Raw genomic sequence first — 16,146 nt, 5'->3', positions numbered from 1 at the left:
GTCTGTATATTCTAATCCAGCTGCCGTGTTATTCAATTAAACCTGCTTATTATATTGCAATCTACATGGATCCCAAATTTTGTGGTGATCACGGGGGGGGGGTTTTGGGGGGAGAACTTCAGTTCTCTATTCACGCTCTTCACTTAGCCATAAAGTTATTGGGGGAGATTTATGAAAACAAATGTAGAGGAAGAGTGGTGCAGTTGCTCATAGCAACCAATCAGATTGCTTCTTTCATTATTAAAGAGGCCTGTTATGAAGAAGCAATCTGGTTGCTATGGGCAACTGCACCACTCTTAGGGTATGTTCACACTACGGATTGTGAACGGAATCTCTGCTTGCAGAATTCCTCGAGCGGAGATTCCATTCTGGCGGCTGCCGACGAAATACTTCGGCGGTAGGTCCGCGCGACACTGTGCTGTCACCATTGGCGGCTATGCAGTGTTTTGTGGACTTCCGCGTAAAGAATTAACATGTTCTTTCATTGCGCGGAACAATTTCAGCTGCGGAATTGTCCGCCGCTGAAATTCCGCAGTATGAACGGGTCTCGCGGAAACCCATTCACACTGATGTTTATGTTCTCAGCGCTTAATTCCATTCGCGGAATTCTGCTCACGGAATTACGTGTGAACATACCCTTATTCTAGAGATATTATGCTAAGTCTCTCACATTACAAGTGATCCCCATTCCTTCTGGTATGGTCAACCAATAATAGGAATGAAATGATAGCATTTTGTGAGCCTACAGGAGAGCCTCCGGCTGCGGCGCACTGCTTTACAGGTACTACTCACACTGCAGAGTGCAGGAACGCTCATCATGACTCTTAGACTTTGTTCAGTTGAAATGGAAACCATGATGGCAGTGCCAGACTGTGCCTGGTAAACCCCATTGACCTATAATGGGGTCATCTGGGTTTTATCATGGTATCTCGTTTTGACAGAGGCATAGTGCAGCATGCCCAGTGTAGGGATGCCAGAGCAGAGTTTTATTTAGGACAGTTACCATGAAATCTAAAGGCTCTTTTCACATTTTCATTTAAAATATGTATATCAGCCAGCCAATTTATTTTTTTTTTTTTGGGGGGGGGGGGGGGGAGAGAAAGTGTGTTAATTCCATTAAAGGGGTACTCCCGTTGAAAACTTTTTTTTTTTTTTTTTTTTTTTTTTTTAAATCAACTGGTGCCAGAAAGTTTAAACATATTTGTAAACCACTTCTATTAAAAAATCTTAATCCTTCCAGTACTTATTAGGGGCTGTATAAGAGAAATCCCAAAAAGAAATTCATTTCCTCTGATGTCATGAGCACAGTGCTCTCTGCTGTCCATTTTAGGAACTGTCCAGAGCAGGAGAAAATCCCCATAGCAAACATATGCTGCTCTGGACAGTTTCTAAAATGGACAGCAGAGGTCAGCAGAGAGCACTGTGGTCAGGACATCAGAGGAAATGCATTTCTTTTTTTGGATTTCTCTTTAGTATACAGCCCCTAAAAAGTACAGGAAGGATTAAGATTTTTTTATAGAAGTGATTTACAAATTTGTTTAACTTTCTGGCGCCAGTTGATTTAAAAAAAAATAAAAAAAAGTTTTCCACGGGAGTACCCCTTTAAAGTCTAATGCAGTGTTTCCCAACCAGGTTGCCTCCAGCTGTTGCAAAATTACAACTCCCAGCAAGCCCGGACAGCCGTTGGCTGTCCGGGCATGCTGGGAATTGTAGTTTTGCAACAGCTGGAGGCACCCTGGTTGGGAAACACTGGTCTAATGAGACATTTGTGAAAAACAATGTACTTTGTCTATCCATTAGGGACTCTGCGATGAAGGGAGCTTCTAGCTATCAAATGTTGTTTCCCCAATCTTATGGAAAAGTGAATAATGTATTTTCATGAAAAACTCTTTTTATAGATTGGTGTTGATCACATCATAACATAGAATATATACCGTCATTTTCTCATTGTTGCTTCAATAAACTCTTTTCTCTTTTTCTTAGGACTCAGCGGTCGTTTCTTTGTCACAACTCTTCCAACAATATACCAGTAAGTGGATGTATGACCTCACTAGATAAATGTAACACACTCAGTACTTTTTTTTATTCAGCAAAATGAGAAAAGTGGGAGGTAGCCATATCTTTATTCCATACAAACTGTCTTATGAAAAAAAAAGCTTTATACCTGTATTTGCTGTTTCCATTGTGTGAAATGGAGTCTCCAGGACGTCAGCATAGAGGGGGAGCTTTAAATTAAAGGGGTATTTCAGGAATAAACTTTTATATTTTTATATATATATATATATATATATATATATATATATATATATATATATCTCTATATCTATATCTGCACTGATAGATATATATCTATAAATGTTAGGTCTCCCAATAGTTACACAAACTGATAGACCAAAAAGGGAACCTCTAAAAAATACCTTTTAATTATGTCAATGTTAAAAATCACAATGGTGAAAATAGTGAAATAGAATTAAATTGAACTAGAAAAATCTGATATCTATATAGTTACGGGCCATCCTATAGTCCAGAGAATCCAAAAATATAGAGTAGCCACAGCGGCACAGATCATATATGCAGAACTCTAACTGGACAATTCAAGAATATGTAACAGTTCACATAGAATGCATAGAACTTTCTTCATAAGTTGCAGTTCATACAAAATAGTCGTAAATCAGTGTATTTCCACAGACATACATAGTTTCCATTTGGATTACTTCATCATAACCACTCAGGGAATTTTCAAGTGTACGGTGTACCAGAATGTTATACTCCAAATTTACATGAAGGGTGCAAGGCTAAATCAGAGCGCAACATGTGTTATCTCATGCATTGAGCGTACGCAGATAATGACCATTGTTTCAGCTCTCTTATGGTATAAGATACCAACTTAGACCACTGTCCACATTATGCGGTAAGCATCAGATGTATTGAAACTCATCTACAGTCCAGTCTGCTCTTAAGCTCCACATTAGCACTGCCAATAGAACACTTATTCCAACAATATTGATTCAACTGTAGAATATGTATGATAGCATTCAATATTAAATCCTCTTCAGAATACAACGATAGAAACAGTGTTAGTGTTCATCAGCAATGTTACAGTAATTCCAGCAACGAAATTTATGATGTAGTATGCATACTATTGTGTGTTAGTGTGCCTACACATATAAGCCACATGTTATTATTGCAGTGTTGTGGTCACACTTATCTGTTTTGGCTGCGGATTTTCTGCTGTCTCATTTTCAGTGCTTCATTCTTCATCCACTGTGGGCACACAGCTTTGGATCTCGATCCTGCACCGACAGTAAGCAGTATCCCGCTATAGCTTCAGATGGCGGCATGATAACTCTCTTTCATGAGGGGTCCATAATTTGACTTGCTCCAGAAAGTTAAACAGATTTGTAAATTACTTCTATTAAAAAAAAAATCTTAAAGGGTACCTCTCATCAAAAAAACTTTTGATATATTATAGATTAATGTATGCAGAATAACTTCACAATTGCATGTTATTAAAAAATATGCTTCTTTCTATTTAATTTTCCACTTTGAAGGAATGACCACTAGGGGTCTCCCTACCAGTCCTGGCAGCAAGCATTTCAGACTCATGCTGGAGTCCTAAACACTACGAGCTGCCAGTCTGCTTTGTTCACAAAGGAGAACACTCAGAGCTGCCAGCCTGCTTTGTTCACAGTCTGTTTGGCTGTGAACAAAGCAAGCTGGCAGCTCTGAGTGTTTAGGACTCCAGAATGAGTTAGAAATGCTTGCTGACAGGACTGATCGGGAAAAATACAATAGAAAGAAGCATATTTTTCATTAACATGCTATTGGAAAGTTATTCAACATTCATTAATCTAAAATATATCAAAAGTTTATTTGATGAGAGGTACCCTTTAAACCTTCCAATAAGTTTAGTTGTTCTTTTCTCTCTGGCAACAGTGCTCTCTGCTGACATCTCTGCTTGTCTCGGGAACTGCACAGAGTAGAAGAGGTTTGCTGTGGGGATTTGCTTCTACCCTGGGCAGTTCCCGAGACAGGTGTCATCAGAGAGCACTTAGACAGAAAAGAACAACACAACTTCAGCAGCTGATAAGTACTGAAAGGATTAAGATTTTTTAATAGAAGTAATTTACAAATTGTTTATCTTTCTGGAGCCAGTTGATATATAAAATAAAGTTTTTTCCTGGATAACCCCTTAAACTTTTTTAACTCTAAGGGTAGGGTCACACACGTGTCGTATTTTGCTGCGTTTTTGCTGCTGTGAATTTTCCTACCCAGTAAAGTCAATAGGTAGGAAAATATTTAGCTGATTTTTCTACCCATTGACTTCAGTTGATAGGAAAATATGCAGCAGCACAATATGGCATGTGTGACCCTACCCTAAAGGTTTATTTCAGCCCCACAATTTTTTTTATGGTTGATGTAAAAATGAAACCATACTCACCTGCCCCAATCCCCCACAGCTACCGATTCCTGGTTCGTTTGAGGTCTCGACCCCACAGTTACTGCCTGCTTAGCCAGTCTCTTGCTGAAAGAGATCACCTTGTGCAGCCATTGATCAGTTGAACAGCTATATATTGCAGGGATTAAAGGGGTACTCCACCCCTAGACATCTTATCCCCTATCTAAAGGATAGGGGACAAGATGTCTGATCACTGGGGGTCTGGCCGCAGGGACCCCCCGTGATCTCCAGGCTGGCACCTGGCTGTGATCGTTCATCACACCACCTCTCATGTACATAAATGTTCAGAACGCCAGGGCTCAGGCCCAGATATCGCAGTGGTCCCTGCGATCAGACATCTTATCCCCTATGCTAGAGTGTAAGATGTTTAGGGCCAGAGTACCCCTTTAAGGGATTGTCTCTTTAAGACCTATGTGCTTTTAAATAGAATAGACCACACATCAGTTGACCATTGTGATTCTTTCTCCTTCAAACCCCACCGTTCCATTGTCTTTGCTAACAATGTGTCTGGCCATTCATATCGCCAGCAGCGGCCACTACGGGGAGATGTGATATTGCAATTTAAAGGACTGACCACGTAATAGACAAACTGCTTGAGTTTGTCAGAGGAAAAGCTGATATATATTTGTGAAATTCGCACTAGCTAATAGTCATGGTGTTCACCCTATTAGGGATATGGGCCATAATAGGGTATATGGGCCATAATAGGGTATATGGTTAGGTGTGTTTGCATTATCCTATAACTAAACTTTAAAGGGGTACTCCGCTGCTCAGCGTTTGAAACAAACTGTTCCGAAGCCGGGAGCTCGTGACATCATTGCAAAGCCCCCTCATGACATCATGCCCCACCCCCTCAATGCAAGTCTATGGGAGGGGGTGTGACGGCTGTCACACCCCCTCCCATAGACTTGCATTGAGGGGGCAGGGCTTGTCATGAGAGGGCAGGGCTATGATGCCACGAGCTCCTGTTCCAAACACTGAACAGGGGAGTCCCCCTTTAAAAGGAATTCCAGTCTATAGCACATAGCTCCAGTCAACAGAATAGGGGATACGTGTCATATTGCAGGAGATCTGAATGCTGGGACCCCCCCCCCCCTCCTTTGATCTGAAGAATGAGGAGAAGATTCTGCTGTTAGAATGCTTCATTCATTGCCTATGGGAACTGCTGGAGATGGTCTTACCTTCAGTTGCTGGGAAGCTGACCTTTTTTATTTTTGTGCCCTAGTGTCAAAGATGGAGTGTTCCGACGTTATCATGGATCAAGGATGGCAGAAGACCTTCACACATTCATTGCAGAGAAGAAATGGGAAGTTATAGAGCCGGTGGCAGGATGGAAAGCGCCTTCTTCTATCTTGTAAGATGAAACTATATTAAGGCTTGCCTTAAAGTTATGATTTTACCTTTCTAACATACCGTATATCCCGGCGTATAAGACTACTTTTTAACCCCGAATTTTCTTCTGAAAAGTCGGGGGTCGTCTTATACACCGGGTATTGAGGTCCGGGATAGGAAAACTTCTGATTATCTGCCCAGGCCGGCTCCCGTGTGTTGCTGCAGGCGGGGGCCGGCCAGAGCAAGTAAAAACTAATACGGTATACTAAAAACCAGGGTGCCTCCTGCTGTTGTGAAACTACAACTCCCAGCACGGCAAAGGCTGTCCGAGCATGCTGGGAGTTATAGTTTTACAACAGCTGGAGGCCCCCTGGTTTTTAGTATACAGTATTAGTTTTTACCTGCTCTGGCCGGCCCCCGCCTGCAGCCACACACGGGAGCCGGCCCGGGCAGATAATCATAGGTATTCCTATGCTGGACATCCCTGTGTCCGCCGGTCACTTGCCATTCCCCGGCAGGCACGCGTCCTCCTGCGATCCTCCTTACGCGCGCCGACCGGGGCCTGGTGAGTGACCGGCTGTGCTATCTTAAGTGATCCGGTCACCGCTCCCCGGTCCCGGCACCTACTGCTATGGTCCATAGGCCATAGCAGTAGATGGTGACCCGGGCCGGAGGAGCGGTGATCGGAACACTGTGGGGGCAGTACAGACATACAGCCATCAGCCATACACTGTATATGGCTGGAAGCTGTATGTCTGTTGGGGGGAGCTGCCAATCTAATGTGGGGGGAGCTGCCTACTATTGTGGGGGAACTGCTGACCTAATGTGGGGGGGAGCTGCCTACAAATGTGGGGGGGAGCTGCCTACAAATGTGGGGGGGAGCTGCCTACAAATGTGGGGGGGAGCTGCCTACAAATGTGGGGGAGCTGCCTACTAATGTGGGGTAACTCCCGACCTAATGTGGGGGAGCTGCCGACCTAATGTGGGGGAACTGGCAACTTAATGTGGCGGAACTGCCAACTTAATGTGAGGGGAACTATACTGCCTACCTAATGTGGGGGGGAACTACAAGGTACCGTACATCACGGTAGGAGGGGTAGTCTTATATGGCGAGTATATCACAAACTCTATATTTTAACTGTAAAAGTTGGGGGTCATCTTATACGCCAAGTCGTCTTATACGGTATTTTTTTAGGCCCAGAATTCTGTCTCCAACTCCTTGAATTATTTCTTTAGCAGACAGATCTCTCTTTTTCTGATACAGACCTCCAAATCCTATGAGTGGAGTTGGAGTTAAAGGGTTTCCAGGGACATGCTTATATTGATGGCCTCTCCTAAGGACAGAATGGCTGCAATGCTTATGCAAGCTTTTTATTTTCTACCTGGCATAGCTCCATACATTTGGTAGCTGCTGTATCTGAAATTGCATCTTGACCAAGCAGGGATACCAGGTACAGCTGCTGCCATACATTACATTTCATAATATTGGGACTGATATTATTCAGCACAACGTGAATCATGTGTGAGAGCTCTCATGGCAGCCTCTGCAAGTAGTCAAGCTATTTATAAAGTATCTAATTTCTGTTTCAGGATCTCTTTAAGTTTTTTGTAATAATGAAATAAAAGAATGAACATTTCGAAAAAATATATAGTTACAGACTATACATAATATGAATTCTGGTAGAAAACAGACATGATGCACATCTACAATCTTGTATAATGATCTGATTGCTTCTCAGCATAATATCAAAAACTAACAGGTTGTTAGTATACATTTTTGATCAAAAAGTACAAGCCCACTCGCCACGTCAAGGCCACCTATTCAGAGTGGGTCCCTAACGTCCCTAGCATAAAGTGGCGCAGCACTGGGCGGTGACCACCACCGCCGCGACACCAGTGCCCACGGGGGGGAACGACCCACTGGCAGAGCGGCCCCAATGCTACTCAAACCAGTCTATGGGCCGCACACACCCCCACTGCAGACACGGCGCCATACATAATATAACAATATTTTAACAATGATATAATCGGCATATTTACTTTACTATTGACACTTTAAGAGGACCTTTCACTTTCTGGGAAACCTTGTGATGTAAAAAGACTAAACTATAAAAGCTTCTCAAATACTCAATTAGAGAAAATAAAATAATCTAATTTCTTATGAAGTAATAAAGCTCTGGCTCTTTACAAGTGAGACTTGAGTTAGTTGGAGTCGGTCAGAGCGGTCTTACTATTTTGAAAGCTCTGTAAGACTTGCTGCTTTGAGACCATTGTGAGGGGGAAGATAGGTGTGCACTGTGCAGCATGTAAACACAATGGATGGCTGTGCTGCCCTTACTTAAAGGGGTTATCCAGGAAAAAACTTTTTCTTTATATATCAACTGGCTCTACAAAGTTAAACAGATTTGTAAATTACTTTAAAAATATTAATCCTTTCAGTACTTATGAGATGCTGAAGTTGAGTTGTTCTTTGCTGTCAAAGTGCTTTCTAATGACACTTGTCTTGGGAACTGTCCAGAGTAGAAGCAAATCCCCATAGTAAACCTCTTCTACTGTGCAGTTCCCAAGACAGAGATGTCAGCAGAGGGCACTGTTGCCAGATAGAAAAGAATAACTCAACTTCAGCAGCTAATAATTATTGGAAGGATTTTTTTATAGAAGCAATTTACAAATCTGTTTAACTTTCTGGAGCCAGTTGATTTATAAAAAAAAAAAATAAAAAATAAAAAAGTTTTCCCTGGAATACCCCTTTAATGCTGGATGTTAATATATTAGCAGCTATGTAAGATAGATTCTTGGGGATAATGGAGGCTATGGAAGCTAGAAGCAGCAGCAACAGAGGTGAACCCTGTTACGGCTTTCTCCTGTGTGGTGTGGCTGATGCTGGCTGTGTGTATGCAGAGTTTAACCCTTTACAAGCAGCTGTTTTCTCCTCCTTTAGCTAGGCTACATTAAACACAGGGAAATCTAATGACACTGCTGATAAATAACAATATTCAAAATTGTAGCCTTATTTGCATTTTGCTAGTTTGCTGTCCACTAGCATCCATGTGATATTTTTTTTCACCAGGTCTGTTATAAAACAACCCTTACATTTTTCTATTTCTATTCTCGAAACTTAGTTTAAAATATCTGTAGACTTATTGTTTTGTCTGTGATAAGGAGAAGGTTCCTGGAAAGTGATCAGTACAGCATTACAGTGAAAAGGAACCCCAGTATATAGAGAATACAACAGGGACTCAGCCTCCCTTAGAATGACCTCTGCACAGGTCACAGAGCATGCTTACCAACATGCCCCATACAAAGAATAGGGCCTGGAGTTGTTTATTGTGTCTATGTCAATGGGACTTACCATAAAGCATATAGCTGAATGTTAATAACAGCTCAGGCAAGATATCTGCCCCCAGAATAATGCACAAAAAATGAATTATAAGATTACAGTCAGAAAATGGAAACAGATTATTAAAACATGTTTTTTGTTTTTGGCTCTAATCAGTTAAATAAAAAAATAAAAAATTCACTTTAAGATTTGGTTCCAAATAAGAATATGACAATTTTCCCATCCTGTGCAATAATGCAAATTTGATATGACCAATCTTAATTTTTTTTTTAAATTAAACTTTTTACCTTGTTCTTCTTCGGTTTTGCCGCTAGCAGAGGATCATTGGAGGTGTGGTTCACTTACATCATGAAAGGCTTGTCTTCAGCCCAGCTTTCTGTCTAGTTCCTAAATATAGCTGACATTTTCATTCTCTGCAGTGTTTGTCTTTTGTCTGAAGATTACAATCAATTTTTCAAATAAAATAAAAGTCCTGCAGATTATAATTGTAGGAAATGCCTCCAAGAGCGGTCCGTGCCAACTGCATCCTGTCCAAATACTCGGAGGATGCATGAAGTCACTTTAGGTTATGTTTACTGAATGCTTTAAATATGTGACCGGTGTTATATAATTTACACATATAGGTATATGGAAGCAGTTGTTGAAAAAAATGTTTTCAAATCAACTGGTGCCAGAAAGTTATAAAAATCCCAACCGTTCCAGTACTTATCAACTGCTGTATGCTCAGGAGGAAGTTGTGTAGTTCTTTCCGATCTGACGACAGTGCTCTCTGCTGACACCTCCACCGTAGCAAACCTGTCCTGTTCTGGACAGTTCCTAACTCGGACAGAGGTGTCAGCAGAGAACACTGTGGTAAGACAGAAAAGAACTATACAATGTGAGGTCTGTCTGGGTCTGTGTTCACACACAGCTATTGGATTTGGCTGTGTTTGAACAGTTTTATGTTTCCTGGTTAAGGAATAGTTAAAGCCTTTGGCTTTCTATCCAATATCTCTTAGAGTGTGTCTACATAAGGTGTGCTCAGCCCAGCCTCTGGGCTGGTGATTACATCTGGACATCCTGCTTGCTACTAACATGCTGGACATACTGCTATGAAGCTTTTGGTGAAACACTTTTTGTCTGAGCTTTTAATCTCCTATTTCTGTTTTAGCATGCACCTTGCATTTATCTTTGATATGTTCTGGGATTTTACCCATGGTTAGATAGCATGCTCATAGTAGATTTTAATCTGTGTTTGTATAGTCTGTTTTAGGATTTGTATATACGTTCTTCTATGTATCTGTTCACACAGTGTTTTCTCTTGTATCCGTTTCTGTAACTAGTTATCCCTGTTACCGGTCCATGGGGACTCAGGGGGTATTGTTATTCCTGTGTCTACTGGAGGTGTTCTGAGGGATTGTGCTTATTCCTTTCTTGTGTTCAGTGTGAACAGTGTCTATAATTTATATCCTGTTGTATGTGTTTTCTGAGTTGTAACTAGGCATCCCTGTTACCTATCCATGGGGACTCAGTGTTTACTGGAGGTTTTCTGAGGAATTGCGATTATTCCTGTTTAGCGGTGGATCCCGGTTACCGGTCCATGGGGACTTTGTGTCTACTGGAGGTTCTGGGGGATTATGCTATATTCCTGTCTGTTCCTGGAGTCTGCTTAGACTCATCCATTTTCCTGTCTGGTGTTTTGAACTCTATATGTTTATTAGTTCTTTATTCAGATCTTTGGAGTTTTTGTACATGCACTGATCATAGAGTACACGATCACTTAGCTAGTATTTTCCTCTGTGCTTTACCATTGGTCTATAGTGTCCCCTGTGCTACTCACTGATCTGTATCCTCTGAACTTAATACTATAGAGTTCTATGTTCCTGTTTGTTTCTGGCTTGTGACCGACTATTTATTTGTATGTGTTTTTAAGGCCACTGCACTTGAGCTCAGGGAGGGACCGGCCCCCAGTTGTCGATCCACCGTTTAGGGTGGATGGGCAAGTAGGCAGGGAGAGATGTTTTAGGGTCAGTTTAGGGCTCACTCTCCCTGCCCCCTGGTCGGTCTTTGACATACAACTTCTTCTGTAGTTTACAGCAGCTGATAAGTACTGGAAGGATTAAGATTTTTATATAGAAATACTTTACAAATCTCTATAACCAATTTTTTTTTTTTTTTTTTTTTTTACAGCTGCTTACAAAATACTCTTCCTTTTTTTTTAAATTTTTTTATTCTTTCTGTGACCGTACATACCAGAGTAGAAAGGCATTACAGGAGTTGTTTTATCCAAAATTACCCCTTTCAGCTGATTTTGCTGGGAGAAGCTGCAGCCATCCAAGTCATGTAGTATCAAATATCTGCCATTCACATGAATAGCTGTTTATGTAATACAAGGACAGCTTGAGTCCAGCAGAATGAGAGTCACTATTAAAGTCGGGTCCCCTCTATGCTCTCCAAATACCGTAATGGGGCATATGGTTGTCGTCATGAGACTGCCCATTTTAAGATTATTCCCTTCTTCAAAGCAATCGCATACCATTGTAAGGTGTAATTATATAAAGGTGGAAAAAAAGAGGCACTGAACACACCAGAAAAAAATCACCCGAATTCTTATTTCATGAAACTTTCAAGTATTTCTTTGCAGACATGTCAGTAAAGCTGGGGAGTTTCCTTCTTTAAATTAAAACACCTTACTATGGTATGCAATTGCTCGGAAGTGGGATATCCTCTTGAAATGGGTAGTCTCATGACAACAGTATTAAAAATAATACTCTTACTTACTATATGTCTAAGCTAGTCATCTCATGATGTACAGAGACTAAGGTAAGGGAGGACACAACTGTATGTCACAGTACTAAAACAGTCTGTGGGATTCATGTCATAAAGAAGAACTGATATTGGAGGTCAGAATCACTAGCGGAAGGAATATTTTCATTTTAAGGGGTATTCCAGCCATAGACCTCTTCTCCCCTATCTGAAGGACAGGGGATAAGATTTCTGATTGCGGGGTCCCCCTACTGAGACCCCCCACAATCATAAATCTTATACCCTAGGCTTCAAATAGGGGAGAAGATGTCTAAGGCTGGAATAAACCTTTAAGCTCTAATTTTGTCTTTATCATAAAGCTCTCATTTTGTCTGTCCATTATTGTCTATAGTAGTGCTAGAGATAGAGGAGTGCTGTGCTTGGCTATGTTCGGCATTCTCATAGACCAGTGTTTCCCAACCAACTGTTCCAAAACTGTTGCAACCCCTGCTATAAACCGTGAATGGCAGTCTACGACCTGCCACTATATTCGGAGTCCCATTCAGGGTTTCACATAGGGCCCCTGCATTGGGACTTCCAGGCAAAGTTCACTGGGGAGTCTGATCACTGGGGGGCCTCTGCAATATCAAGAACGATACAGTGGAAGGGGATAATTGTCTATAGTGATAAAATAAGGGGGTTATCCAGTATTAAAAAAACATAGCTGATTTATTTTTTAAAAACTAACTAGCTAACTAGCTCAGGTCCCTTGAAGTAAATAGAGCCAAGTTTTAACACCACACACAACCTGAGGACAGGTATGATGTTGCTGATTATTTAATTTTTATAAGAAATTAGCTCTATTTTGCTATTCCTGGATAACTCTTAACTCCATTACTTTTATTCTAAAATACAATCTAGGAACATTTTCTTATGTAAATGCATTAAAAAATATAGCATTCCTGCCAAAGTGCAAGGTACAAAAATTGTGACTTCAGAAATGTTTAAAATCATTTCTATTCCCGTTAATATGGCAGATAGGATATTACTCACAAAAATGATACTGCTCCCGATGGGGGAGATTTATCAAAACCTGTGCAGAGGAAAAGTTGCCCAGTTGCCCATAGCAACCAATCAGCTCGCTTCTCTAATTTTTAACAAGGCCTCTGCAAAATGAAAGAAGCGATCTGATTGGTTGCTATGGGCAACTGGGCAACTTTTCCTCTGCACAGGTTTTCATAAATCTCCCTTAATATGTCTACATATAATTAGGGCTGCCCCAATTTGGATTAACGATAACATTTTCAAGAAACTACAAAAAAAAATTAACGACCTAGTATGGGGGCGAAAACACACCCGTATGAAATCAGAAATGTTAAGTCCATCTATAAAGGAAGGAGGAATGGGTATCCCTATGTTAAAATGGTATTCGATAGCTGCACAAATAGTTTATGGGTGAGTATATTTGAATTAGTTGAAAATGGTAGTTTAAAAGGTGTAGATCACAGTAGAAAACACATTTTGAGATTATTTAATAAAACTTGGGAAAGTATGAGGAAAATATTGAGGATAAGGGGAAGTTTAATTTACACCAAGATATGGGGAAATGTGAATTTCCCAGAATTATGCAAGTTACGGGGTTATGTGAATTGGGAAAGATATGGGATTAGTACACCGAGGTATTTAGTTATAAATAATTCACTAATTGAGTGGGAAACGCTGGTGGAGAATTATAAGATTAAGAAAAATATTTTTTTTAAATATATTCAGGTATGTAAGGCGTGGGAAAAAGATAGGAACAATCCTAGGTGGGAAACAGAATCACATGTATTGATGGACTTCATTTTTAATTTTCAAAGGGACTCAAAAAAAATTCTGGGGAAGATATACCGTACAGAGGATTGGTAAAATCGGTATTAAATTGCGGTGGAACAAAGAGAAAAGATAAATGAGCTTTGGAGATTGGTCCTATTAGTAAAAAGGACTGGGAAGAGGTTTTTTATAACATTAACGTTAGCTCAATAAATCGGAATCATAAAATTTCACTGATTAAACTAATACAGAGACTCCCGTACACCCCAAAATTTCTAAATAGTATAGGCAAAAGGACGGAGGCAGACTGCCCAAAATGCAAAGGCGGAGAAGCTGACTTAACCCCTTAAGGACCGAGCCCTTTTTCACCTTAAGGACCAGAGCATTTTTTGAACATCTGACCACTGTCACTTTAAACATTAATAACTCTGGAATGCTTTTAGTTATCATTCTGATTCCGAGATTGTTTTTTCGTGACATATTCTACTTTAACTTAGGGGTAAAATTTTATGGTAACTTGCATCCTTTCTTGGTGAAAAATCCCCAAATTTGATGAAAAAAATGAAAATTTAGCATTTTTCTAACTTTGAAGCTCTCTGCTTGTAAGGAAAATGGATATTCAAAATACATTTTTTTGGGTTCACATATACAATATGTCTTCTTTATGTTTGCATCATAAAATTTATGAGTTTTTACTTTTGGAAGACACCAGAGGGCTTCAAAGTTCAGCAGCAATTTTGAAATTTTTCACAAAATTTTCAAACTCACTATTTTTCAGGGACCAGTTCAGTTTTGAAGTGGATTTGAAGGGTCTTCATATTAGAAATACCCCATAAAAGACCCCATTATAAAACTACACCCCCTAAAGTATTCAAAAAAACATTCAGTAAGTGTATTAACCCTTTAGGTGTTTCACAGGAATAGCAGCAAAGTGAAGGAGAGAATTCAAAATCTTCATTTTTTACACTCGCATGTTCTTGTAGACCCAATTTTTAAATTTTTGCAAGGGGTAAAAAGGAGAAAATTTTTACTTGTATTTGAAACCCAATTTCTCTCAAGTAAGCACATACCTCATATGTCTATGTAAAGTGTTCGGTGGGTGCAGTAGGGGGCTCAGAAGGGAAGGAGCGACAAATGGTTTTTAGGGGGCATGTCACCTTTAGGAAGCCCCTATGGTGCCAGGACAGCAAAAAAAAAAACACATGGCATACCATTTTGGAAACTAGACCCCTCGGGGAACATAACAAGGGGTAAAGTAAACCTTAATACCCCACAGGTGATTCACGACTTTTGCATATGTAAGAAAAAAATTTTTTTTTTTTTACCTAAAATGCTTGGTTTCCCAAAAATTTTACATTTTTAAAAAGGGTAAGAGCAGAAAATACCCCCCACAATTTGAAGTGTAATTTCTCCCGATTCAGAAAACACCCCATATGGGGGTGAAAGGTGCTCTGCTGGCGCACTACAGGTCTCAGAAGAGAAGGAGTCACATTTGGCTTTTTGAAAGCACATTTTGCTCTGGGGGCATGCCGCATTTAGGAAGCCCCTATGGTGCCAGGACAGCAAAAAAAAAAAAAAAAACACATGGCATACCGTTTTGGAAACTAGACCCCTCGGGGAACGTAACAAGGGGTTAAGTGAACCTTTATACCCCACAGGTGTTTCATGACTTTTGCATATGTACAAAAAAATATAAAAATTTTTTACCTAATATGCTTGGTTTCCCAAAATTTTTACATTTTTAAAAAGGGTAAGAGCAGAAAATACCCCCCACAATTTGAAGTGTAATTTCTCCCGATTCAGAAAACACCCCATATGGGGGTGAAAGGTGCTCTGCTGGCGCACTACAGGTCTCAGAAGAGAAGGAGTCACATTTGGCTTTTTGAAAGCACATTTTGCTCTGGGGGCATGCCGCATTTAGGAAGCCCCTATGGTGCCAGGACAGCAAAAAAAAAAAAAAAAACACATGGCATACCGTTTTGGAAACTAGACCCCTCGGGGAACGTAACAAGGGGTTAAGTGAACCTTTATACCCCACAGGTGTTTCATGACTTTTGCATATGTACAAAAAAATATAAAAAATTTTTACCTAATATGCTTGGTTTCCCAAAATTTTTACATTTTTAAAAAGGGTAATAGCAGAAAATACCCCCCACAATTTGAAGTGTAATTTCTCCCGATTCAGAAAACACCCCATATGGGGGTGAAAGGTGCTCTGCTGGCGCACTACAGGTCTCAGAAGAGAAGGAGTCACATTTGGCTTTTTGAAAGCACATTTTGCTCTGGGGGCATGCCGCATTTAGGAAGCCCCTTATGGTGCCAGGACAGCAAAAAAAAAAAAAAAAAACATGGCATACCGTTTTGGAAACTAGACCCCTCGGGGAACGTAACAAGGGGTTAAGTGAACCTTTATACCCCACAGGGGTATAATGCTTGTTTTCCCCAAAAATTTAAATTTTTAAAAAGGGTAATAGCAGAA

At 40.4% G+C, this 16,146-nt stretch overlaps 1 protein-coding gene across 2 annotated transcripts in view; it reads left to right on the top strand.

Annotated features, from left to right (window-relative positions):
* TMX4 (thioredoxin related transmembrane protein 4) overlaps positions 1-16,146 on the top strand; it is an 82,312-nt gene that overhangs the window by 34,105 nt on the left and 32,061 nt on the right. For both annotated transcript variants that reach the window (XM_056567838.1, XM_056567837.1), the window contains exons 3-4: positions 1,984-2,029; positions 5,685-5,813. In XM_056567838.1, the coding sequence (XP_056423813.1) occupies positions 1,984-2,029; positions 5,685-5,813 (175 nt within the window). The remainder of the gene's footprint in view (positions 1-1,983; positions 2,030-5,684; positions 5,814-16,146) is intronic.

Source organism: Hyla sarda, chromosome 3, assembly GCF_029499605.1.
Source record: "Hyla sarda isolate aHylSar1 chromosome 3, aHylSar1.hap1, whole genome shotgun sequence".
Taxonomy (NCBI): Eukaryota; Metazoa; Chordata; class Amphibia; order Anura; family Hylidae; genus Hyla; species Hyla sarda.
Note: the sequence above shows the minus strand (reverse complement) of the source record. Positions and strands in the feature narration are given on the sequence as shown.